Genomic DNA, 27,065 nt, shown 5'->3' with positions numbered 1-27,065 from the left:
CGCTTAAAAATAACTAGTAATATTTCTATTTATAATAATACGAAACTTATCTTAACTAGAAACTGAAAAATGTAATTATTCTTTTATAACTCCGACTATAAATTCTAATTAAATATAAATTAAAATATCAAATTTTAAATAATTCTGGTATCCTACTGCAAAACAAAATGATTGTATAGCTGCATGCTGGTACCTAAAGGCTAAAGCTATGCTGGATAAACGGGTTCCCCAATTACTACCTAAGGCTAACAAATGGACAGAAAAAATATACTGCAACTATTCTTCTCTTTATGAGGAAGGGGGTAACAAAAATTGGAATCCACCTACCTGATCATCTCTCAAACAATTATTATTTTTAATTTTAAGCCATAATAGTCCTTAAAATTGAGTTCGTCTTTGTTTTATCGCGCCTAATCAAAGTTCAATAAATTATCAGTTAAGCTTGATATTCGAGCTTGCTTTAAGCCTAGTTTACGACTCAAGCTGAACTGATCAGATCTTGTAGTACTCAACCCAAACTCAAACATCTATTGCAGAGGTAAAATTTACGGCTTTTAGCACATTTGGCCACTCAATCAAAAATAATTACATTTTCTAGTCAATATACATATGTTATACATTAATTGTGTACAATATATACATATTTCAGCTTTCTTTTTGGGGCGGGCGGCTATTTAAATTAATTTCTCTAGAATGATTTTACTTCATTGTTTTCAAACTGAATGAAACACATTTTCTCAGTCTTCCTTACCGAGAGGACAATCTTTTCATTGTGATCATTACCCCATTGTGTTGCTACTTGCTATAACCTAGTCTCTCTTATTCTTACTCGATCGCCTTGCTATTTTTGTTGTATTTTTTTATTAGCATATTTCACTGCTGCCACTGCTCCTGTTAGTCTCAAGAATCCTTTGTTTTAGCCTTAGGGCACGTCACGTTCATGATATATACATTCAACTGCATGTGTTTCATTGACACGATCAAAGCACACGGCCATATATAACTTTTATCTTATCCGAGTAGAATTTAATTTAGAATCTAACAATTGGTACAAGTTGTTTTCATTCCTAGAGTTGCAGCCAAGAGAGATTAATAGAGACTTTAGTGTCTTCGCTCAACATACAACAAACTTTTACTTTATTTCCCCGAGCACAAATGCATACTCTTGCACCATGTTTAAAGCAGTCAGTCTCATAATTACAACATCGTCTTACACAAACATGGCAGTTTTGGATGGTTTCATCATATATCTAAAACATGCAATTCTTTACAGACATCTTCTGATTACACGCACATTAATCAAACTACCTAGCACACATATGACTCCACACAAGTTGATCACCAGTTTTCAATTATATCCTTGTTAAACCAAATACGATGGCAATAGTAGCAAGAACAGCCTGCAACACGCAACAGTATCAGATGGAGATATTAAATTAAGCTAGGAAGAACATATTATATTGTCAACTACTATCACTCTACATCTCAAATAGCTAGTTTAGCATAATAGACGAACTTCTGATCTGATTAACCAGTTGTGTGCCATTTCATTGACAAAATTCTTAAATGAATCTTGAATTAATGCGCACTTATTTTCACTCTCATGCAGTGATCATATTTCATTAAGCTTGGACTTGCTAAGAGTGTAATGGTCTTTCTTTTGAAAGTATTCTTGAAATTCTGCACCTACATCATGTCTACTGTAATTGAACCTGTTTCCCTCCTGCTATGGAACTCTACAAGAAAATGAAGATTCTTTTCAAATAATATCTCTACATTTACTAACCTATGAATCATAGTTTTTCTCTTCATAATCTAATGTTAGTTAATCAGGATAACCATAACAGTGAAAAATTAGTGCACAGACCGTTTCTATAATAACTTGCAAAGTTATGTTATAAACCATGACCTTATAGGCCTGCTGATACCATGAAGGAAAACTCGTTAGAAATGAAAGACAAGTTGAAGGTATCACCAAAAAAATAACAATAAAAGAAACAGATCGCTTACAGCAATGGTGCATGTAACATATCCTGGTTTCTCTCGATGATCAACTGATCTGGTGCAGAGCAGGATAAATGCAGCAACATACCAAGGGATGGCAACAAGAAAGAAACCAGTAATGAACCTTCAAAAATAAAACCCCAAACAAAAATAGAAATCTCACTTCATTGTATTCCAGACATCCTTTAAAATGTATAAGGTCAAACTGCAGCATTACATGGTACCATAAAATAATACTCCTAAAAGTAACACCTGAAAGACAGACCTTTGCCCTAACCTCCATATCGAATACTGTTTGCTAAACTACACTTTCAACCAAGAAGTTCAATAGAAGCCTTTCAGTCATTCATTCCATGATATCAGATCCCACTACCTTTATCTCTAATATTAACAGGTGTCAGCAATAATATACTTGAGAAAATATCTCTTTTGGTCCTTCCCAGAGAATAAGCAGCTTCCAACACAATCTTAGTTCAAGGCTATGTTGCTCGGACTCTTCAAAAGTGCTGCCGCACCCTTGTCGGATTCTCCAAAAATGCACTAAATTTGGAGGATCTGACACGCACCCAACATTATTTTTGAAGAGTCCGAGTAACATAGTTTCAAGGTTCTTTTTTCTTATGGCTGGTGGGGTACAAAGTGTTGAGAAAATAATATCCATGCAAATAACAATAACACAAGAGAGTAACAACGAGATCAACTCTTTTAACGGGGTAAAACACAATACCTGAGCGAAGCAGGTACAAAGTGTTGAGAAAATAATATCCATGCAAATAACAATAACACAAGAGAGTAACAACGAGATCAACTCTTTTAACGGGGTAAAACACAATACCTGAGCGAAGCAATATAATACCACTATAATATTACAACTTGGTAGTGCCAAGATACTACTACAACTTCAAAATAAACAACACTATTTATTTTAAGCACCTTACTACGATATTACTCTCACTCACTATTTATCTCATAGACTACTATTTGTGGATTACTCTCTCTAACTCTCTGTTGCTTCTCTCGATTTGGTGTGTTTAAATTGAAACTGAATGGCTCTATTTATAAGGAAAGGAGTCGTCCAATTCAGCCAATCAAATTCATTGGTTGCAATTTACAAATTCGCAAATTGCCATCTTGTTACCGTCCATTTCAACTTGTTGCATTGCAACTTGTTTCCAGCTTTTGTTTTGCTTTTTCTTTTATTTATTTTTATTTGAATGGGTCCCACAAATCTCTCCCTTAATTTTGATTTTTTCCTCCATTCCAAGACAGGATCTCAATCTCTGGAAATCTTCAAATTTGAGAGGCTTTGTGAAGATATCTGCAATTTGATCATGAGACTTCACATATTTGAGCTCGACTTCCTTCTTGGCAATGTATTCTCTAATGAAGTGATACCTTGTGTCTATATGTTTGCTTCGATCATGATACACCGGATTCTTCGCAAGTGCTTGTGCGGATTTGTTGTCAATATAAATCTCTGTAGTTTCAATTTGTGGAAAATTGAGCTCCTTCAATAATCTTCTCAGCCAAACAGCATGACAGGTACAAGATGTTGCTGCTACATATTCTGCTTCACAAGCCGAGAGAGTAGCAATTGGTTATTTCTTTGAACTCCAAGAAATAATAGAATCACCCAAGAAAAACACAAAACCAGTCGTGCTTTTTCTATCATCAATATCTCCCGCATAATCACTATCACAAAATCCCATAAGGTTGAAATCACTAGAAGAAGAATAAAATAGCCCAAAGTCAATCGTACCTTCTTTTTTTTTTGATAACCGTGGTGTTCGGGCTAGCTTGCGCGGCCCAACTCCGGCGAGGAGCTTCCATGAGTGGAGGTAACAAAGAATTCTTCTAGCAACTTTCAAATGAGTGGAGGTAGGAGCTTTCATGAAGCGGCTTACTACTCCAACTGCAAAGAATATATCTGGCCTGGTACAAGTCAAGTACCTCAAACTTCCCACAAGACTTTTGAAAAACGTGGGATCCACTTTTTCTCCTTTATCAAACTTGGACAATTTTGTCCCGACTCTCCATCGGTGCGTTCACGGGGTTGTAATCGATCATGTTGAACTTCTTCAATATCTCTTTCGTATAGCTTTCGTGAGAGATGAAAATTTCATCCTCCATCTCTAGTTCTTCTTCATCACAAAGTATGGAAGAAAATCATATGAAATTTCTTCCATGAATCTAAAGGCAGTAGACAGTGGGAGACACTTGAGCTCTATCTTGTCCGTATCTTCCTTCTTTCATATATAAAATATATATATGGTACTTGTATTGAACTGAAATAGAAAATGCTCTCAGGCACTTTCCCAAAGACACTTCTCCTTCATGCTTCCTAGGATTGCATCACAACCCACCAAGAGCCAAGCTTCCCGCAACCAAAATCCAGTAAAGTTCTCCGACGTACGACCTCCCACGCGCGGCCTAGCTCCAGCGAGATCTCAGCCACGCGCCGACGCGTGCGGCTTTTTCCGGCCAGATCTCACTTTTTCTTCTTCTGACAGCCTCTTCGCAAGGCTTTTCCAAGCCTACCCATCCCAGTTTCAACAAAATCCGAAGACTTTTTCTTTTTCCGGCGACGCATGTGGCTTTTTCCGGCCAGATCTCACTGTTTCTTCTTCAGACAGCCTCATCGCGAGGCTGTTCTGAGCCTACCCATCCAAGAATCTCCAAAATCCGATGTCTGAAACTATTTTCCGGCGACGGGTGAGGCTTTTCCCGACCAGATCTCACTTCTTCTTCTTCAGTCAACCTCTTCGCGAGGCTTTTGGGACAGCCGAATTTAGATATGATGGATTCCACAGAGAGAAGCTCCTACTTCTCTCTAGAATCTAGAAAACTGGAAAACATGTCTTTCATTAAAGCTGCCTCTTGGTCAGACCTAGAACTTAGGGGAAGATGCCTTTGAAAGCACGACGTAGGGCAAGAGCCGCACTTCTCGCTGTCTGAGGAGCACACTCTCAGGCGCAAGGGTTTCTTGGAATCTTGTTTGATTGGGTCTTTCTCCAAATAGGTTGGTTCTCCAGAGCTGTTAGGAACTGGGCAGCAGAGGTATGGAACGTCAAGGATGAGCTGAAAATATCGCAACTGGGGGACACGCAATATCTCTTTCGATTTGTCGACGAGTCTCAAGCTTCAGAAATTCTTGTCAGAGGAAACAGGTGGTTCGATGGGAACTTCTTAAACCTAGACAGATGGGTTAAGCGTGATGGGTGTCTCGACCCTCGTTTCTCCGGCAAAACATTGGTGGTCAACATGGTGGGTCCCCCGCTGCATCTTTAGTGTCTTGACCTATTCAAGAAGATTGGGAAAATCTGTGGGGGGTTTATTGATGTCACTTGCAGCCTACACGATCTCTCGCGAGTGAGGATTGTGGTGAGGAAAAGGGGCAGAATCCCTGTCTCCACTGTGGTGGAGGATGGCTACTTGAGTTATAGGGTTTGGTTGAACCCTGAATTTCGCTTTATCTTTATGTCTGTGGTAGTGGCAGGAGAAAATGGAAGGTCAAATAAAAGGGAGGGGAGGGGAAATCAGTCTCTGAAGGGAGGAGAGGGCTCACCGAATCAGTGGACTAAGCCGAAATCAGACGTTAGATCGAGAAGAGACGGGGGATTTGAATTTGGGAGAAGAAAACAATTTTATCGAGGAGGAAAAGACGTGAATGCCCCTGGGTTAGTGATGCGGGCTGGAAAGGCAGAATGGGCTGGTCCTCTTTTAATTATCATAGGGTCGGGCAAGTTTTCAGCAAGTATAGGCCTGGGCCTCCACACATGGACCCAGCAACTTTTCCCAATTCAATTAGAATTGATCCTAAGGGGCCCAGATTATTTCAAGTTGCATATGATAAGACTCCTAAGCATATGGGAACAGTCGCTCCTTCTTCTTCTGCCAATGCTGCTTCACACGGTGGTATTTCTTCACCGAGCTCTAGTGACTTGCGCCCCTCTTCGATGGTCGCTGCTTCAAGGGCAGCACCGGCTAAAGCTGGTGGTGTTATTCCACGACCTCCCGCCTCTGATGGACCCAACTCCATCGCCCCCTCATATTCTCCTGTGCTTAGTTGTGCTGAGGTTACACTTCAAGCTCCTTCTTCTTCTGGGGAGATTGTTGTGCATGTCCCAATTGATGTTAGTATCGGACCAGTAATTCCAATTAATATGCCGCAAAGGGTTCCATGCTTTCTTCCTTCCCGCTACCCTGCTGGCGTTTCTGGTCATTCCTATAGCAGTGGGGTGTTAATTTCAGAGGTTGGTGCCTCTCAAGGAAATGGTGAGATCCTTCCGGCAGCTAAAGTTCCTATTGCTAGCAATGCTATGGAGATCCCGCAACCATCGAGATAGCCTTAGATTTATAAAAGCTCTGTTTATGTATTATTCAAACAAACTATGTAATTATTTCATTTCCGCTTTGTACACTCTATTCTTAGAAGCTCATGATTTATACTACCAATTCTTGGGAAGATGTATTGGTTTTAGATATATTTTTTTAATTAATTTTATTGGAATTGGATAGATGGAAATTGGCTTATCTAACGGGTTGGGTTAGGTGCCATCACGACTAGTGGAATTTTGGGTCATGACAGTAATCATCATCCTCGCCTGCTCCTTGCTTCTCCGGTTCAGTCAGAGTCGGTATCGGTGATTGCTATTTAGTTTCTTCCTTCCTAACCGGCTCCGTGTTATTTGATGTCGAGAGTGCGGACGTCGGGATCACCTCATCGACTACGGACATTTCTTTTATAGTCGGCTGCTCTCCGTAAACCGTCTTGATTCCTCCCGGTATGGGGAAATTTAGTGCCTGGTGTAGTGTCAAGGATACTGCCTTTATGTTGTGAACCCAAGGCCTTTTGAATAAGGCGTTATACCTCATGTACCCCTCGATCACGTAGAATTTGGTATCCTGAATTGTCCCAGCGTTATTTACTGGCAAGGTTATTTCTCTTGTGGTAGTTTCGCATGCCATGTTGAATCCGTTTAAAACCCGAGCTGCTGGCACTATTTGGTCTTGTAGACCCAACTGCTCTACGACCCTTGATCTAATGATGTTGGTCGAGCTACCTGGATCAATCAACCATGCGCTTAACTCGAGATTTATTTATAAGTACAGATATTACCAGGGAATCATTATGCTGTTGTACGATGCCTTCGGCGTCCTCATCATTGAACGAAATGGTTCCCTCCGGGATATAATCTCGGGCTCGTTTTTTCCTTGTGATGGACACCTTAGTGCGCTTTAGCATTGGTCCTTGGGGAACATCGAATCATCCAATGATCATGTTGATGACGTGTTAAGGTTCTTCTTGTTCGGTATGTTTGTTGGAGTCCTGTTCTGGAAGTGATTTTTGGCTCGATCACTAAGAAATTCCCGGAGATGCCCGTTATTGAATAACCAGGCCAATTCTTCTCTTAATATTCGGCAATCCTCGGTCTTGTGGTCATGAGTGCCATGATACTTACACACCAGGTTAGGGTCTCTCTGGGTAGGGTCGGACTGTAATGGTCGAGGCCACTTGGTATCCTTGATACGTCCGATGGAAGATACGATGCTAACAGCATCGACATTGAAGTTATATTCCGATAATATCGGTGCCTTCCTGACCCCGAGTGGCCTATCAAAACCGTTTTTACTCATGAGTCCCCGGCTATTGTGGCCTCGATTGCTCCTCTTCTCATTTTTTGTAGGGTTACATCCAAATCCGTTACTCCTTCGATCTCTGTTATACGGTTGATACCGGTCTCTGTTCGGTCTTGGTTCATGGTCGACGACTCTCTTAGACCTGTCATTAGCGCTGATAGGATAAACGGACCCGGAGGGGCCCCCGAGTTAATCGTCCTTGACTCTAATTTTTTACTAGTGCTTGTTATGGACGTCGACCCAAGTTATCGCCGGATACTCTATCAAATTTTATTTCAGCTACTGCGGAGCCAAGGAGCTTTGGGGGTTAAGTCTATGAGTGAGTTCCTGAACGGCCCAATTATCGGCAACCGGAGGCAAGTCCATCTGTTCCATTTGAAACCTCGATACGAACTCCCTGAGCATCTCGTTGTCTCTTTGTTTTACCATGAAAAGATCTGATTTTATGGTCTCGACCTTGATCACCCTAGCAAACGCTTTTACAAAGGCATCTGCAAGCATAGAAAAAGAATCGATAGAATTCGGGGGTAATTTGTGATACAATATCATTGCTTCTTTTGATACGGTTTCTCCGAACGTTTTCAGTAAAACCGACTCGATTTATTTATCTTCTAAGTCATTTCCCTTGATGGAACACATGTAGGAGGTCATATGCTCATTTGGATCCGTGATTCCATTATAATTCAGAATTCGGGCATACAGAACTTCTTCGGGATTGTCTTCGGTGCCGCGCTCGTAGGGAAAGACTTTTGGACAAATTAATTGGAGTCCAAACCTTTCAATATCAGGGGCGCTCCGGGATTTGATCAACTCTAAAATTATAGGTCTCCGCTTTTTTGTCGTTGTCCTCAATTTTCTTCTCCCCCGATTCCAACCGCTTTGTCAGTTCCTCAAGTATTTTTATTATTTCAGGGTTGGTATCGGGGTCAACTTCAACTGGCCTTTCTGTGGCTTGCTCATTTTTTTCGGTGTTTTCCTGGGATGGTTCAGACTCAACCCTGCTGGGGGCGCGACTTTGATTCTGCAGTTGTGCTATCGCCGCCTATTAGGCCTGTAACATTTCGAAGATCGCCCGCAGATTGATCATGTCGCCTTCACCTTCAGGAATAACCTGAGTCGCTGGACGGGCTCCTCCACGAACATTTTTCTCAGGGTCGGTCGGCAGCTTGGCATCGATGGCCACATGTGAGTTGGCGTCGACTGGGTCTGCAACTGGGACTCTGTTGAGATTAGTAAGGGGGCACCTCGTTGCTAGGCACTATATTGTTGTTTTCGCCGTGATGGCCAAATTCAGCATCAACATTCAAGTAAGCATACTGAGAGTTTGACATTTTTGGTTGAACCCTGAATTTCGCTCTATCTTTATGTCTGTGGTAGTGGCAGGAGAAAATGGAAGGTCAAATAAAAGGGAGGGGAGGGGAAATCAGTCTCTGAAGGGAGGAGAGGGCTCGCCGAATCAGTGGACTAAGCCGAAATCAGACATTAGATCGAGAAGAGACGGGGGATTTGAATTTGGGAGAAGAAAACAATTTTATCGAGGAGGAAAAGACGTGAATGCCCCTGGGTTAGTGATGCGGGCTGGAAAGGCAGAATGGGCCGGTCCTCTTTTAATTATCATAGGGTCGGACAAGTTTTCAGCAAGTATAGGCCTGGGCCTCCACACATGGACCCAGCAACTTTTCCCAATTCAATTAGAATTGATCCTAAGGGGCCCAGATTATTTCAAGTTGCATATGATAAGACTCCTAAGCATATGGGAACAGTCGCTCCTTCTTCTTCTGCCAATGCTGCTTCACACGGTGGTATTTCTTCACCGAGCTCTAGTGACTTGCGCCCCTCTTCGATGGCCGCTGCTTCAAGGGCAGCACCGGCTAAAGCTGGTGGTGTTATTCCACGACTTCCCGCCTCTGATGGACCCAACTCCATCGCCCCCTCATATTCTCCTGTGCTTAGTTGTGCTGAGGTTACACTTCAAGCTCCTTCTTCTTCTGGGGAGATTGTTGTGCATGTCCCAATTGATGTTAGTATCGGACCAGTAATTCCAATTAATATGCCGCAAAGGGTTCCATGCTTTCTTCCTTCCCGCTACCCTGCTGGCGTTTATGGTCATTCCTATAGCAGTGGGGTGTTAATTTCAGAGGTTGGTGCCTCTCAAGGAAATGGTGAGATCCTTCCGGCAGCTAAAGTTCCTATTGCTAGCAATGCTATGGTCTTGTATTCCTCCAGTAGGAGCAAGGAAAGAGTACATACAGAAGATGCCTGTCCAATTTCGTCACGGATTGGAGGAGGGAATATGTCCTTCTGGATAGAGGATAAACTATTAAACTTTGGGAAGTTCTTAGGTGTTTATTTTGAAGGGAAGGAAGATAGGGTGCTAGAACTGTTGAGGGAGATTGAGCAACAGTCTTTTTATGATGGTGCAGGGAGGGAGTTGGGTCAAGGTGTTAAGCAAAATAATTTAGGGGATGTAGTGGTGTACCAGAGAAGGGGCCAAGTGTGTGACATGGAGGAAGGGAGCTCGGCTAGGGGGTGGGGAAAGGGGGTTATTGTTACTTATGGAAGTTAAGATTCTTTCATGGAATGTGAGGGGATGAATGAACAAAACAAAAGGGTCATCATCAAAGTGGGAGTTAGAGAGTGGGGTGCCAACCTAGTTTGTTTTCAGGAGACCGAAATGGAAGTTTTGTGGATGCGATTGTGAGTAGTGTCTGGGGAGGTAGTTGGGTGAAATATGACTAGGTCCCAGCAGCGGGAAGTGCCGGGGGTATTCTTCTTATGTGGGATGATAGAAGCTTGGAGGTAAAGGAGATAAAGAAGGTGTCGAATGTGCTGGGCTGGTAGGATGAGCTGGTGCCGAATGTTCTGCAGATTCCTTTGCCTAGGCTGATTTCGGATCATTTGCCTATCTAACTAGATAGATGCAGAGGGAGGGGGTGCGTGCTCCTTTCCAATTCGAGAACATGTAGTTGAAAGTGCCAAGATTTGGTGACAAAGTGAAAGAGTGGTGGACAAGCTACGAGGTATCAGGATCACCTTCATTCCGCCTTTCGAAGAAACTTAAATTGCTCAAGGGAGATATTATTAGGTGGAATAAGGAAGTTTTTGGGAGGGTGGAGGTTAAAATGAGGGAGCTTATGCATGAATTGGGGGAATTAGATAAAGGGGAAGGGGCGAGTGAGCTAGATGTATCTGAGAAAGCGAGATTGGGAGAGGTTAAGAGGGAAATAGTCGAGTTAGCAATAGCTCAGGAGACTAGTTGGCGGCAAAAATCGAGGACGCTCTGGTTAAAGGAGATGGATTAGAATACCAAGTTTTTCCACAGGGTTGCGGTCGCAAATCGAAAGAGAAACTTCATAGAGTCCTTAGTTGTGGATGGGGTGAGGATTGAGGGAGAAGAGGAGGTAAAAAGGGGCGATAGTAGGGTTTTATGAGAACTTATACAAAAAGGAAGTTAGTTGGAGGCCTACTTTTGGGGGAATAGAGTTCAACCACATAGGGGAGGGAGACAGTGAGTGGCTAGAAAGGGCTTTCGAGGAGGAGGAGGTGCACGAGCCTGTGTCGAGTTGTGTTGGTGATAAGGTCCCCGGGCCTGATGGTTTCTCCTTTACCTTCTTCCAGCTCTGTTGGGACACCATTAAGGGGGAGTTGATGGAAGCCATTGAATACTTCCACGTGAATGGTGTTTCGAGAGAAGTATCAATGCTTCTTTTATTACTATTGTGCCTAAAAAAGAAGGTGCATCTTGTATTAGAGACTACATGCCTATTAGTCTCGTGGGGAGCATTTGCAAGATTATTTCTAAAGTGTTCTCCAACAAACTCAAGAAGGTTCTTGACGTGTCTGTTTCGTCCTCCCAGAATGTGTTTGTGGAAGTTAGGCAGATCCTGGACGCTGCTTTGGTGGCAAATGAACTTGTAGACTCCAAAAGGAAAAATAGAAAACCCGGCTTACTGTGCAAGTTGGACCTTGAGAAGACTTTCGACTATGTCAATTGGGAGTTGCTGGATTTCATTATGATGCGAACGGGGTTTGGGGTAAGATGGAGGGGATGGATCAAATTCTGCATTTCCTCAGTCAGATTCTCTGTCCTGGTTAATGGTAGCCCGTGTGGTTTCTTTGGCAGCTCCAGGGGTCTCAGGCAAGATGACCCCCTATCCCCCATGCTATTCATTCTAGTGATGGATGCTCTGAGTAAAATGATGGATCGTGCGGCGGGCGGAGGCTTCTTGAGAGGATTCTCAGCTTCGATCGGGGTGCTCAGTGCCCGAAGAGTCTCTCATTTGCTTTTTGCGGAAGACACCTCGGTTTTCTGTGATGCCGATATGGATCAGTTAACCTACCTGAAGCAGGTTCTGCAGTGGTTTCAGATAGTATCAGGGCTCAAAATCAACTTCGACAAGTGTGAGATTTTCCTGGTGAGTAAGGTTGCTAACATTGATGCTTTGTCTCATGTTCACAGATGTAAGGTGGGCTTTCTTCCCACTACTTACCTGGGTCTCCCATTGGGCGCTTCGCATAAGGATACTACGGTTTGGAATCCAGTGATCGAAAGGGCTGAAAAAAGATTAGCAGGCTGGCAGAAACGGTACTTGTCAAAAGACGGTAAGGAAGTGCTTATTAAAAGCACTTTATCGAGTATGCCCACCTATTACTTGTCCCTGTTGCAAGCTCCTGTGAGCATCACAGATAAACTGGAGCGGCTTCAAAGGAATTTTCTTTGGGATGCAACGAATGGAACTAGAAAGTTTCATCTAGTGAATTGGCAGACAGTCACCTCCCCAAAGAAGTGGGGTGGACTTGGAGTAAAAGATTTTAGGGTATTCAACAGAGCTTTGTTGGGGAAGTAGCTGTGGAGATTTGGGGTAGAAGAGCATGCTCTATGGAGTGAGGTCATAGTAGAAAAGTACGATTCCACGGGAGGGGGTTGGAGGACCAAGGCAATCACAACACCTTTCGGGTGTGGCATGTGGAGGAGCATCATGAAGAATTGGGAAGCCTTCAATGGCAACATCACTTACAGGATGGGAGATGGAAGGATAATCAGCTTTTGGAATCACAGGTGGTGTGGAGAGGATACTCTGAGGGTCTCTTTCCCCCACGTCTTCAGAGTTTCAAACCAGAAGGAATTGATGGTCCAACAGATTCGCAAGGAGCGTGAAGGGGGTAGTATGGGACCTCTCATTTAGAAGAAACATGCAAGATTGGGAGATTGCGGAGCTCCAAGATTTGTTGGCACTGCTATATGGGCAAGACAGGCCCCAGCCATCTTGTGATTCTTGGAGATGGGGGTTGCGTGGCGATGGTTTGTTCACCGTAAAGTCCTTTTACCAGAGTATGCTGGTGAGAGAGGAGGCTACTTTTCCATACTCCTCGATCTGGATCCCTAATGCGCCCACGAAGGTGTGCTTTTTTGCATGGCTAGCGGCAAGGGGAGTGATCTTGACTGCTGAAAATCTGCGAAAGAGAGGAATTACACTTGTTAGTCGGTCCTACATGTGTAAAAGCTCAGGGAAAAAAGTTGATCATCTTTTGTTGCATTGCCCTGTGTCCTCGGGTTTGTGGAGGGCAATCCTGAATCTTTTTGATATTCAATGGGTGATGCCAAGCACTGTAAAGGAAATGTTATATAGCTGGGCCGGTTTCCGTAGAAGAAGCAAGCAAAAGGCGTGGAAGTTCGCCCTGTTAGCTCTCATGTGGATAGTTTAGGGGAGAGAAATAGGAGAGCTTTTGAGGGGATTGAGTCTCCTTTTTCACATCTTAAGAATAGTCTTTTATCTTTGATCGCTTTTTGGTGCACTCATATAGCCCCTACTTGTGTAAAAGATTGGGTGTCTTTTGTAGAGAGTTACAACCCCGTTCTCCCATTTACTGCTCAATTTATGCTTTACAGTTGTTATGTAACTTGCCGGGGTGATTAGTTCGGGTCCGGTGAGGTTTTGGAATGATTTGGAACACTTAGTTCCAAGGTTTAGAACTTGAGTTGAAAATGTTGACTGGATGTTGACTTACGTGTAATGACCCCGGAGAATTTTTGCTAAGGAAATTAAGGTTTTGTGGTGCCGAGGTAGATCAATTAGTACAAGGTTGTAGAAATTTTTTGCGGCTCGGACTTTTTGGGTTGAACAATGCATTGGGAAGTAAAGGAAAAATTTTGCCGGAAAAAGATCATTTCTGCGGCCCACTATGCGGACCGCATAATGGCCGCAGAGTGAATCAGAAGTGGGGCAAGTTTGGAGATCAGGTTTGCGGCACATTATGCGACTGCATACCAGCTTTGCGGTGCATTATGCGACCGCAGAACAGGTATGCGGGCCGCATAATGACCGCAGACTGAAGCAGTGATGCCAAGTTCCGGAGAGCCTTTTTGCGACCCATTATGCGGTCGCATATGCAACCGCACAGTGTGTTTCGGAGCATCATTTTTCTGGTTTTATAAACTCAACCTTATTCTTATAAAACACTATTAGGGGTCATTTGAAAGGTTTCATATGATATTTTAGAGAGAGATGAGAGCATCTTCGAGAGAGAGAAAGCGAAGACCTAACCATTTTGGTATACTTCTTGTATACGGGAGTTTTTTCTCCATTTTGATTAATACAATTTATCTTATCAAAAAAAAAATGAAGTTTCTTCCTGAAGCCAATTCTTCATCAAATTCAACATCACGACTCACCACCACCTTGCCGCTGCTTGGGTTATATAACTTGTAGCCTTTTGAACTCGTATCATAGCCAACAAACACATGCTTGACACTTCGATCGTCAAGCTTCGCTCTCCCTTGCTGTGGCACATGAGCATAGGCTATGCTCCCAAAGATTCTCAAGTGCCTGACACTTGGTTTTCTTCCACTCCATGCTTCTTGAGGGGTTTGATCTCTAACATTACTTGTTGGAGACCTGTTGTTCAAATAAATTGCACAAGAAACAGCTTCGGCCAAAAATTCCTTGGGCATACTTTTAGCTTTCAACATACATCTAGCCATATTAAAAATCGTTCGATTCTTTCTCTCCGCAACTCCATTCTGTTGGGGTGAATAAGGTACCGTTAAAGGACGACGAATTCCATAAGACTGACAAAAGTCATTAAATTCTTTTGAAGTGAATTCGTCTCCTCTATCAGACCTTAAAGCTTTTATTTCATAACCACTTTCTTTTTCCACAAGTACTTTGAAAATTTTAAAAACAGCAAAAGTTTCAGATTTTTGGTTCAAGAAATAATCTAAAGTCTTTTTACTAAAGTCATCAATGAAGAGCAGAAAGTATTTACTTTTACCAAAGGTAGGTGGATTGATTGGTCCACACACATCAGTGTGAACAAGCTGGAGCGACTTGGGTGATCTTGACATGGTCTCCTTTGGAAAACTCCTCCTTGCATGTTTTCCAAGAAGACAAGCTTCAGACAATTGATTTGGATGGTTGATTGATGGTATCCCATGCACCATGTTCTTTCTCCCATTAATTTGAGCGCTTCAAAATTTAAGTGCCCAAATCGCATGTGCCAAAGCCATGATTTATCTTACACATTAGCCTTCAAACACTTTGCATCAATTGTCTTAAGATTCAGAGAAAATAATCTATTCTTTGCCGTATGCACTTTAGCAATTAGAATTCCACTTGAATCTTTAAGCCAAAAATGCATATTTTTCATGTGGATATCATATCCCTTTTCAAGAAGTTGGCCCAAACTAGAATATTACTATTTAATTTTGGCACATAATAAACACCTTGAATTAACTTATGGCCACCATTTTTACAGGAGATCAGAATCATACATATCCCTTCGATTTGAATCTTTGAGGTATTTTCGAAGAACACATTACCTCTCACCGTTTTATTTATCTCCACCAACATGTCTTTGGATCCACACATATGATTGCTTGCTCCATTGTCCAAATACCACGAGCTACAATCATCCACGTCTTCTTCCTTGAGTGACAGCAACAATGTTGACTCATCTTCTTCTTTCTTGTCGTCAACAAGGTTAGCTTTCTCTTCAACATTACTACGAAATTCCAAGAGTAATGTCCAAATTTATGACAATTATAACACTCAATTTTTGATTTGTCATATCTTTGTCTATTATTTTCTTAATAGTAGGGGTGGGCATTCGGTACTTCAGTTCGGTATTTAAGAACTTCGGTTCGGTATTTCGGTATACGGTCTATCAATTATGTATACCAAATACCGTATCAAAGTAGTTCGGTATTTCTTATTTTGGTTCGATACATTAACGGAGTCGTGTCTTTTAAAAGGAAATCATTAACAAACGTGAATAGATGATATAAATGGAGAGTGGACAGTGGACACGTTGTGCTAAGCTAGCTGACTGTATGAAGCATTTCACATATCAGTATTGTGTGTGAAATATGTGGAACCAAGCAATTGAAGAAGAATATTAAGCGGCATCTCCGCACGGATGAAGAAGAGTCTAAGTTAGTGCCATATAACTTTAAGTCTCTAAGCCCTAAGGGACTAATTAAGGCCTAAGGAATTAGGAAATTAGGGGACTTGGGGTGTTGGGTTAGGCTTATTGGGCTGAAAATAGAAATAGAGGTGGGCTTGGACTTAAAATATTTCGGTATACCAAAATATCAAAAACTCAATACCGAGTACCGTACCGAAATACCGAAAATCTATACCGAAGAATACCGAAAAAACCGATACCGAAATACCAAACAAATTCGGTTTTTCGGATTTTATGCCCACCCCTACTTGATAGTTGATACTTGATAGTAGCCACGTCCTCTCCCTCCTCTTTGTCCACGACCACGACCACGACCTCTGAATGTTTGGTGAATTTTAACTTCATTGTTGAAGTTGTTACCATTACTTCTTCCTCTCCCATGACTGCCACGGCCTCGTACTCGTCCATTCCCTCGATAGCTTTTTTCACCTCCATAATTCTTAAAGGATGCCTGAGTTTTAAGAAGTTGCTCCAGTGACACTTTTTGTCTCTCTTGTTCTTTTCTTCATGGGCATGTAAAGAACCCTCCAATTGCTCCATCATCATAGATTATAAATCTTTAGACTCCTCAATAGTACACACCACAAAATCGAATTTAGGTGTTAAAGAGCGAAGGATTTTTTCTACCACACGAACATCTTTTATGTCCTCCCCGTATCTTCTTAATTGATTCACAACAGCCTTAACTTTTGAACAATAATCTGAAATGCATTTGGATTCTTTCATTTTTAAAACTTCAAATTTAGCCTTTAGAGTTTGATGTTTTACCTTTTTTACCTTGTCAACTCCTTGGAGAGAATTTCGTAAAATCTCCCAAGCTTCCTTTGAGGTAGTAGCATCTGCCACCTTCTCAAACATGGCGTCATCCAAACATTGGTGAATGAGCGTGAGAGTTTGTTGATCCTTCTTTCTTGTCTTTGGCAAGACATCTTTTTTATTTTGAGGCAGAGCTTCCTCATTAGCGGGTATTGCATACTCTTTGTCTCCAATTTCCCCCACATCCTGGGAATCAAGAATGACTTTCATACGTAGACACAATTTCTCATAATTATCTTTTATGAGATGGGGGTACTGAAAAGACAGCAGGTCATTATTCGCCATGGCTCTGATACCACATTGTTGGGAAATAATATCCCACCCAAGAATAGTATCCACGGCAAATAACAATAACACAAGAGAGTAACAACGAGACCAACTCTTTTAACGGGGTAAAATACAATACCCGAGCAGAGCAATATAATATCACTATAATATTACAACTTGATAGTGTCAAGAGACTACTACAACTTCAAAAGAAATAACACTCTTTATTTTAAGCAGTTCACTACGATATTACTCTCACTCACTATTTATCTCACAGACTACTATCTGTGAATTACTCTCTCTAATTCTCTGTTGCTTCTCTCGATTTGGTGTGTTTAAACTTAAACTGAATGGCTCTATTTATAAGGAAAGGAGTTGTCCAATTCAGCCAATCAAATTCATTAGTTGCAAATTGCCATCTTATTACCGTCCATTTCAACTTGTTGCATTACAACTTGTTTCCAGCTTTTGTTTTGCTTTTTCTTTTATTTATTTTTATTTGAATGGGTCCCACACAAAGGTGGCTTAATTCAAAGAACTTCAAGTTTACGTCATTACTGATTAGTGAGGCATTAGAGAAAATAGAAGAAAGAAGAAACTCATATGCAAAGGAGCATGTCAAGCCCCATAGAAGCCTTCTACCACTAGATAATTTCAAGCCACATACAGTTTGTGATGAAATTCAAACTGGAACTAATGCTCCCCGAAATCATGTTACTATTCAGGAGGGGAATATGAAAGATCAAGAAGAAAATTTTCCAGCATTCCATCTCTCAAAGAGCAAACAGAATGTTCCTTTCTTTTCTCCTATTTTTTGACTTTTGAGCAGTTATCTACTTGATAGACTCCTCTAACTAAAGTGGCACCACATATCTACCTGATGAGAAGCACAACATGCTATATCCGTCTTGTGCCAGAAAGATGACAGAACTATAGGATCCGAGAAACATGTAAGAAAGACCATGACATGGCCTCAACCTCCCAATTGAGCAAGACTAACAACTAGTGTTACCAAAAATGGACATTGGACTTGGAATGCGCTGTTATTATGTCTTTGAGGATAAAGGAAGCAGGGAACTTACAAGAACCAGCCAAGACCAATACCACAGCAAGGAAGGCGAGGCTCTCTCACAGGTCCCCTCTCATCAACCACATAGCCTAATATACAAGGAAATGAGGCAACAAAATTAAAGTGCCAACAGTTCTTTCATACTTAACAAACAACAGTTTATGACCCAAATGCCAGAACTCAGTAAATGTCCAAAGAACAATTACAATCCTGAAAACTAAACCTCTTTACAAGTTACACTTAGTTCATCATAAACATTTTTAGTGACAAAAATGATAAAATAAACTGTAACGTAGGGGGGCAATTGTATTTACTCAGCGACGGATGTAATGTACAATCAACGGCTTGAACTCAACCAACACCTATTACACGGAGCATAAATGTACATGTGAAAAATAACTAATATTTCAAGAAATATTAAAATATCAACCATCATAGTTGAAAAAGTGCATTGTGTTCATGGTGAAGATGTAAAGGTTAATCTTATCAAGTTTAAATCACGGGTCCGCCTTTGTATTTATTAACTATAGAAGAAAGAGAGAGAAAGTAAGCAAAGAATCCACAAATGTGAAGCAGTGCACAGAGTGTCACCAATATTATCCAACAGAATTCTGAAATTTGAAGTCATAGAACAAGTAAGTAATCCAACTTTTCCAACTAAATCTAAAACCAGATAGCTCTTTTAGACTTATTTACTTTAACAGAGTTCAAGTGAATGTTGCAAAAGACACAAACTTTTCACCCAAAAACCAAATAAAGTTGAAGTATTTCAAGAAATTAACCGGTGCAGATATTGATGTTGAATTAAGAGGAGCAAAAGGGTACCTGGAACAACCTGATAGGCACGAGCATAGTATTCAGGGGAAGGTTCAAATGCCCCAGGTGGAGGTACTGGCTGCGGGAAACCGACTACCGGTTGAGGAGGTGCTTGAAAAGTACCATATTCAGCTGGTGGTGGTGGTGGTGGTGGTGGTTGGTCGTCCTCATGGTGATGATGGTGGTGGTGATGGCCATGGTGATGATGATGACTATCCTTGCCTTCTTCACTCATGATTGATCTTGGAGTTTTCAACAAAATTAAGTACTAAGTTGAAATCTTTGTTAGAGAAGAAAGAAGAACTATTGACTGTGTTTATTGTTTGCTTACTTGTGGAGTAAGTACTATTTACTCATTGGCTCCTGGTTATCATCTTGTTTGACTAATTATCAGCTCCCGCGTGGTGTTTTTGTCCCCCACATAACTATCTTGTTTCATGTGATATAGTCTCGGACATGTTGAGAAGTGCATAAATAGCCACTCATTAGAGATGTTTTTACTTTTTAACCACTGTTTTAAATGTATTTACTCTTTAGCCAGTGCTTAATAAATTTTTACCCGCCGGACAAAAATACCCCTGTGCTAGACATAGGTGTTGTGTAAATATTAAGGACATGGTGTCCTTAACTTCATGAATGTTGTGTAAATATTTAGGACAAAGTGTCATGTATTTGCACCTTGTGCTGCTAAACTTTAGGATATCATGTCCTTAACTTCATATATGCAGTGTAAATGTTAAGGACATGGTGTCATTAACTTCATGTGTGCAATGTAAATATTAAGGACATAATATCATTAACTTGTATTTGCAACTTCTGTTGTTAAACTTTAGGACTTCATGTCCTTAACTTCATATATATAGTGTAAATGTTAAGGACATGGTGTCATTAACTTCATGTATACAATGTAAATGTTAAAGATATAATGTCCTTAACTTGTATTTGCACCTCTTGTTGTTAAACTTTAGGACATCATGTCCTTAACTTCATATGTGCAGTGTAAATGTTAAGGACGTGGTGTCCTTAACTTCATGTGTTCATTGTAAATGTTAAGGACATAGTGTCCTTAATTTCATGAGTAATGTGTAAATAACAAGGACAAAGTGTCCTATATTTGCACCTTCTGCTGATAAACTTTAGGACATCATGTCCTTAACTTCATATGTGCAGTGTAAATGTTAAGGACATGGTGTCCTAAACTTCATGTGTGTAATGTAAATGTTAAGGACATAATATCATTAACTTGTATTTGCAACTTCTGTTGTTAAACTTTAGGACATCATGTCCTTAACTTCATATGTATAGTTTAAATGTTAAGGACATGGTGTCCTTAACTTTACGTGTGCAATGTAAATGTTAAAGACATAGTGTCCTTAACTTCATGAGTGATGTGTAAATTTTAAGGACATAATATCATTAACTTGTATTTGCAACTTCTGTTGTTATACTTTAGGACATCATGTCCTTAACTTCATATGTGCATTGTAAATGTTAAGGACATGGTGTCCTTAACTTCATGTGTGCAATGTAAATGTTAAGGACATAATATCATTAACTTGTATTTGCAACTTCTGCTGTTATACTTTAGGACATCATGTCCTTAACTTCATATATGCATTGTAAATATTAAGGACATGGTGTCCTTAACTTCATGTGTGCAATGTAAATGTTAAAGACATAGTGTCCTTAATATTTTACACATCACTCATGAAGTTAAGGACACCATGTCCTTAATATTTACACATCACTCATGAAGAAAGGGTAAAAAAGACTTTTCGTATCAATTTTAATAAAGTAGTGGCTATTTTTGCTCAACATTAAAAACACTGACTAAAAAGTAAATACCACTTAAAAGTGGCTATACCACGCCATTTACCGGCTCTTTTTTGTCCTCCAGATTCTCCTTGCATTTAAGTACAGTCAATGCTGCTCAAAAAAACAAAAATGAGTATTTGGCACCACTTTCTCAATTCCAACCAATAAAAGAAAAAAATTGAAAAAGGGGGACTTCATGTCTTTAATTTCTTTTGCCTTAGCAGATAATGGCTAGGACCACTTGCTAATCCAAGATGGTCTGCTTTCTCATCTGTCATTTTCAGCTGCCCCCCTATGTTTAACACAGACGTACATCTCTTTCATTCATAAACCTGGATCCGTTTTGCCACCATAATTCAAATATTACAGCAACAGCAGATAATTTTACTTTCATTACTCCCATCAGTAACCTCACAAATCAAGTTCCATACATATACTCAAGACTCATGTAGCTAATGGCTGTATAACATATAATCAAGATTCATATCGGTTAAAACAACATAGTTTCTCGATACTATATTGGTATATCTTATTCAACTTTTCACTTTAGACGTGTAGCCCCTGCTTCCCCATTTACATTCATGGCGTTGATTAGAGAATCAAACAAAACTAGCATGCTTCAGATTTTGTCTCTTGCAATCCGCAAACCATGTTAGCTGGTACTGCAACGTCCATCATTTTTGGATATGACAAACTCAAATCTGTTATAAAAGATGCTATCATCAGCAAGTAAGTATAAAAGTGAAAGGGAAATAAGGAGAAAAAATAACAAGGGAGAGGTAGAATGGCTTACTCACTTTGCATAATGTTTTTGAATGTTTCCTGTAAAGAAAAGTTTCACAAAAAATATGAGTACTTAACTAGTTTCAAAAGGAAAAGATAAAGCAGCAACAAATTCTTTCAGCTTATATGTGAAACTTGGTGGACCAGAGTTTTGCAATTACACAAATGAAGTAAACTCGATCCGTCCACCAAATAAGGGGAAACAAATAACACTATGGTCAAGTGTATTCCCTGGGATTACTATTAGCCAAACACACGAAACTAGAAGAATGAGGTAAAAAAAGACTTTTGAAGTCTTGTGTAATGTGTAATTAAAGGGGTTCGGGGGTCAGATTAAAAATAACAAAAGTTGTGGGTAAATATTAAAATTTTTAAAATTTTTAAAAAACCATACCCATTCAAATTATTTCAAATTTTCATTTCCCTCTTCTTTCTCCTCTTTACTTCTTCTCTTTCTTTCTTCTTTCACTTCCTCATTCTCTCATTCTTCTTCCTTACTTTCTTCTTTCTCTTCACCTTTCATTGTTGCTTCTGGTTCGTCTATGTCATCTTCTTCTTCTTCATTTCTTGCTTGTCTTTTTCTTCTTTCCCTCTTCATCTCATTTTCATCTTTTTCTTCTTTCCCTCTTCATCTCATTTTCATCTTCTTTTTCTTTTTTCATTTTTTCTTTTTCTTCTAGTGGTTTAAAATATACGAGAGAAAGAGAAAAATATGAAATTTTACAAAGTGATTATTCTGCAAAATACCCTCGAGATATTTTGAGACATTCCCATAAATGAGTATTATGCAAAACACCCCCGGGATGTTTCAAACATCTCCCTAAATGTTTGAAACACCCCAGGGATGTTTCTTCTACTTCTTTCTTTTTGATGTTTGATCTTTTTTCTACATATATTTCAAACATCTCCACAGATGTTTGAAACATATGTGCAGATGTTTTGAAACATTTCAGTAGATGTTTGAAACATTTCTCTAGATATTTGAAACATCTTCCTAAATGTTTGGGGATTAGGAGTGGCGGGGATAGAGAGGAGCGTTGCGAGATGGAGGAGTAAGGGGAGGATAGAGAGGAGCGTTGCGAGATGGAGGAACAAAGGGAGGAGGAGGAGTGGCGGGAGGAGGTGGAGGAGGAGGGGGAGGGGAGGAGTAGGAGGAGGAATAGGGATAGAGGAGGAGAGGGACATTTTTGTAAATAAGAAAACTTTGGGGTTTTTAAAAATTATGTCATTGACACTAATCACAAAAGTGTCCCTTCTACCCCATTCTTAACACTTTTATCTTAAAAATTGATATAAGTTTTGAAGTGTCTTAAAAATTAAAATCCCCCCACGAAACTTTTCCTTTCTAGAGTTTTCAACTACAGATGGATGTAGATTCAGCAACTATTTCCACTTCTTAACTATAAAGAGCTCAACTTAACCCAATCTTGAAACTAGGGTAAAAATTTCTTGCTTGGAAGTACCTTATCTTCTTCTTTTCTTTTCTTTCTTTGATAAAGGATAGGAAGTACCTTATCTTTTGATAGACGTGGATTGTATTGCATCTCCTCTCCCACTGTACTGACCTGAAAATGAAATATACACTTGTAAACAAGCACCAGAAATATGCAAATAAAAAATAGTGAAAAGTAAATGATGTATCCTTACGGTGAACCCTTTGTAGTCATGAGCAGGATATACCAACGTGTCTTTGGGCAATGTGAAAATCTGTTCTCAGAAACCGATGATAAATCAGAAAGAAAAGGTACAAAAATAAAAAGAAGAGAACATTAAGCATCATAATACTTTTATTTCTTTTTTCAAGTTACAAAAACAGAATAGTTTTCATGTCCTTGCCTGTGAATGAACTGAATCATACAATTTGTCTGAACTTCCACCCTGTCATAAAGTAAGAAGAAAGTACCAATATTAAAAAGCCAGAAAACTTCATTTTCCAATGTCACCTCTAACCCAAGCAATTAAAGACCTCTAGGTCTGCAACACAATAATATTCCTTAAACATAAACAAGATGAGAAGTAAAGTAAGGTAAAACTAGATGCATTAAGACTTAATACTGTTAACAACAACAGTAACAACCACTACATTGCAATCTGTAGAAGACTTAAAACTGTTTGGTCAATTAAATTGTACTTTGGCAATATACAATAAGTAAAAAACACAAATACTCAATCCCAAGCAAGTTAAATTCAGCTATATGATCCTCCATTTAGGATCATCTTAGTCCCATATTACTTTGGCAATATACAAGAAAAATTATTTAGAAGAAAAAAGAGAAAAGTTTATGTGGACCATAGTCAATTATAGAGCGAGCGAATTTGCATCTGAAATAATTTGCTCCAATTCAGTATCATGAACTGAAGGCATCCAAGATAAGAATAATAATATCTTGGATTGTACCTTTCTCTGTCCCAAAAGCTCATGTAAGGATATTATCAAGACCAAATATGACGTTATCAACAGACATTTGACATTTTCCTATAATTTTCTTCTCCTTTCTTTTCTGGCCAATCCCTGTTGCTAAAGAATATTCTTGATCTATCTAACTGCATTGTTAAATCTTAGCATTTATCAGAGAAATAAAATGAGCTGTACACACCATCAAGCTTTTCCCTTTACTCAAAGGTCCAGTAAAAGTCAGAAAAAAGCATGGCATACTGCATAGAGAGGGTGTACCTGAAAGTCTGTCCTTCCACATCCACGTATCAAAAGGGCATCACCAGTAAAGGCCACCCTTGGATGAGGTTGATTGGGTCCATTTCCCGTAACATAGGTTACACAGCCTAGTGTATGACCAGGAGTTGCACGAACCTGCAATGACAGCACTATTGCATTAGAATACATCTCAAACGCTACAGGTAACTTCCAGCTACAATGCTTGCACCACAGCCTAGCTTAGTTGATTACTTGGCGTTTATTCCCTTTATACACTTTTACTTGGTCGGAGATGACTAGCACAGAGATGGGGAAAAGGAGATAGTGATAGTTCATACTTAAAGAGGGAGATCCGACAGTTACACGCTGAGATGAGCTAGAAAAGAATGCAGTTGAAGAAAGTTCTAAGGGGGTGTATTAATTGTATTATTGACATCTTACTAAGATGACATTTCACTAAGCGAAGCATATCAGTGATTAAAGACCAAACAGGAGTCAACTGATAAGATTATGAACATTTCTTGCAAACAGATTTGTACCAAGAGTTGAAACTGGGCATCCTAATTATCTACTGTGAAATGCAAATGAATGTTAAAGCAATTGTATCTGCCAAGATGCTCGAATTCCATGTTGCACTCACGATGTTAAACATAGACATCCCAACATCTTCATCAATGAATTGAAATAATTACCCACCAAAATTCCAATTTCCCTTCTCAGAAAGATTTCCAAACGCAGCAGTCATACAGTTGGTACATATATCATTGGAATGAAGGGGAACCACAATTCAGACACTTAATTTTCACAGAATTAGCATTTAAAGCACTGATGCTTTTCAAATAAAACTTACTAACAAACCAAGTGCCTATGAAGTAACTACATTAAAAAAGTTCAAGTTCATTCTATATTCAAAATTGTGATGGCGACTAGGCCCACAATAAGGAGGAATATTAAAACAATTCATCTTATCTCAAAATAAAATCACTTTTCTCCAGGATTACAGATGACTAGAGCATAATCAGCAAAGGTTAGCAATAGTCATGAATTTGCGAGTTGTTTAAAAACCTTCTAGGCGCAGCCCCAAAGATAGCACGAGTGTTCAGACATTTGGAACATGGTGATTTTCCTAGCGATGAGCTAACTTTTCCTTGCAAAAGGATATGTATTAGAACCATACCATTATAACTTTTCTACCTCTAAACCATTTGGAAAAATCAAAAGTTAAATGACTTTTGATGTTTACATACCTCCAGAAAAATATCACCGAAGTGGATTTTGTCACCAGATTCAACAAAGAGATCAGCTTTTGCATTGCTTGCTTTGGAAATGATTGACTTCACACCAGGGAGCTTCGTCTGCGAGATTGAATATCATAATGAAGCTTCATAACTCGACAGGGGAATGAAAAAAAGTACCAAGCAAATAATCATTTACAAATAAACTAATCAGTTACCAAATTCAAGAAGATGAAGCCCAACCTTGATCAAGCCAGAGCCAGTGACATGATCGGCATGCACATGTGTGTTTATAGCATATATAAGCGTCAAACCCAGTTCTTTAATAAGTGCAAGATCACGATCCGCTGTTTTGTCCACTGGGTCAATCAGCTGCAGTTGGATTACTTATATCAGTCAAATTTTTAAACACAATGGTAGTTCATTTAACTTACAAGACGAGGCAGTGTTAATTAAAAGTTCAACTTCGAAAAATCATGAGTTATATAATTGTAGACAGAAACAAAAGGAAAGGATGCAGCATAGTGGATTTTATGCTATAATTGACTTTATTTCACCCTAGCAAAACATTTAAAATGTTTATAAATAAGCTGCACTACCTTCACTATTTTCTTGTTTAACTTATCAATTCAATACTGCACGACCCCAGTGGCCTTGCATTTCAGAGGAGGACAAAAAGGGTACAATCTTTTCGTCAGAGTTTGGGTCTATTCCAGATATTGACCAGAAAAGCAGCTTCAAATGTTAGTATGACTAAACTAAACTTAACAAGGCATGAAATATAAATAGTACAACATTTAAGCATGGCATAAAATTCGTTAGCTAATTAGAGAGAAACAGTATAATTGCAATTGATTGAGCAAAAAAGATTACCAGAGCGGGTTTTTGGGGGTGCAAAGCATCAGCAAGAAGGTAAGTATATGTAGATGATTCTTTCTCAAAGAGCTGACGGAACACCAGTTTAGGACAAGACGACGTCGTTGAATATGAACCCATTTGAGCGCGAATGAGAGAAGAAGCCCAATGGGGTTTGGCTTTGAAGGAGTGAATTAAAGGGGTATCAAAAGGTGACACTATAAAAAAGCGACAACATCGGAATCTCAGCATCATCTTTTGTTGTTGCCGATTATATCAACGTTCAAACTGCAAGATGCGTAACACAGAAGCTCAAGTTTTTTCCCCACTTTTTTAAGGTTGTTGGGTGGTTGATTGATTTGCACGCATCTCAAATGATTATTGGCTTTGGGGTTTCCGTCTTTTACAAGAACAATGTCATCGAAGTATCTTAACATATTCTCGGCTTCCCATTCGCCTTCAGCAAATGCAAGCTTGCAGCCTAATCTATGCTCTAAACACTGTTAATGAAGTATGAAACCCAATTAACTTGGGCTTCAAGCCTAACTGTGGCTCCCAAATTTGCATGAAATTTTTGGGACTTTTTCATGTTTGGCGCGTGTATCCTATATCAATAAGTATATATTTATTTTAATAATTATGTGTATTA

The 27,065-nt window shown here is 39.7% G+C and overlaps 2 protein-coding genes across 7 annotated transcripts; both read right to left on the bottom strand.

Moving 5' to 3' along the window:
* Window positions 1-1,120: 1,120 nt before the first annotated feature.
* Window positions 1,121-19,545, bottom strand: LOC107764390 (large ribosomal subunit protein eL20z). 6 transcript variants are annotated; one of them, XM_075236080.1, is made up of 5 exons: window positions 19,085-19,400; window positions 18,273-18,348; window positions 2,011-2,128; window positions 1,868-1,921; window positions 1,121-1,400 (listed from the first exon to the last, which is right to left on the bottom strand). In XM_075236080.1, the coding sequence occupies exons 1-5, from the start codon at window positions 19,308-19,310 to the stop codon at window positions 1,353-1,355; spliced, it is 522 nt and encodes a 173-aa protein (XP_075092181.1). In that variant the 5' UTR covers window positions 19,311-19,400; the 3' UTR covers window positions 1,121-1,352. The 6 variants fall into 6 exon arrangements, with proteins under 6 accessions (XP_075092181.1, XP_075092188.1, XP_075092183.1 ...); XM_075236082.1 differs by lacking the exon at window positions 1,121-1,400 and adding an exon at window positions 1,414-1,736; XM_075236087.1 differs by lacking the exon at window positions 1,868-1,921.
* Window positions 19,546-21,253: 1,708 nt separating this feature from the next.
* Window positions 21,254-26,892, bottom strand: LOC107770044 (persulfide dioxygenase ETHE1 homolog, mitochondrial-like). Its single transcript, XM_016589304.2, has 9 exons — window positions 26,435-26,892; window positions 25,805-25,933; window positions 25,574-25,681; window positions 24,348-24,482; window positions 23,510-23,551; window positions 23,321-23,380; window positions 23,185-23,238; window positions 21,688-21,712; window positions 21,254-21,591 (listed from the first exon to the last, which is right to left on the bottom strand). Exons 1-9 carry the CDS (start codon window positions 26,669-26,671, stop codon window positions 21,500-21,502), a joined length of 882 nt encoding a protein of 293 aa, XP_016444790.1. The 5' UTR covers window positions 26,672-26,892; the 3' UTR covers window positions 21,254-21,499.
* Window positions 26,893-27,065: the final 173 nt, after the last annotated feature.

Source organism: Nicotiana tabacum, chromosome 2 (assembly GCF_000715075.1).
Source record: "Nicotiana tabacum cultivar K326 chromosome 2, ASM71507v2, whole genome shotgun sequence".
In the NCBI taxonomy this organism is placed as follows: domain Eukaryota; kingdom Viridiplantae; phylum Streptophyta; class Magnoliopsida; order Solanales; family Solanaceae; genus Nicotiana; species Nicotiana tabacum.
The sequence above is the reverse complement of the archived record's forward strand: the minus strand, read 5'-3'. Positions and strand labels throughout refer to the sequence as shown.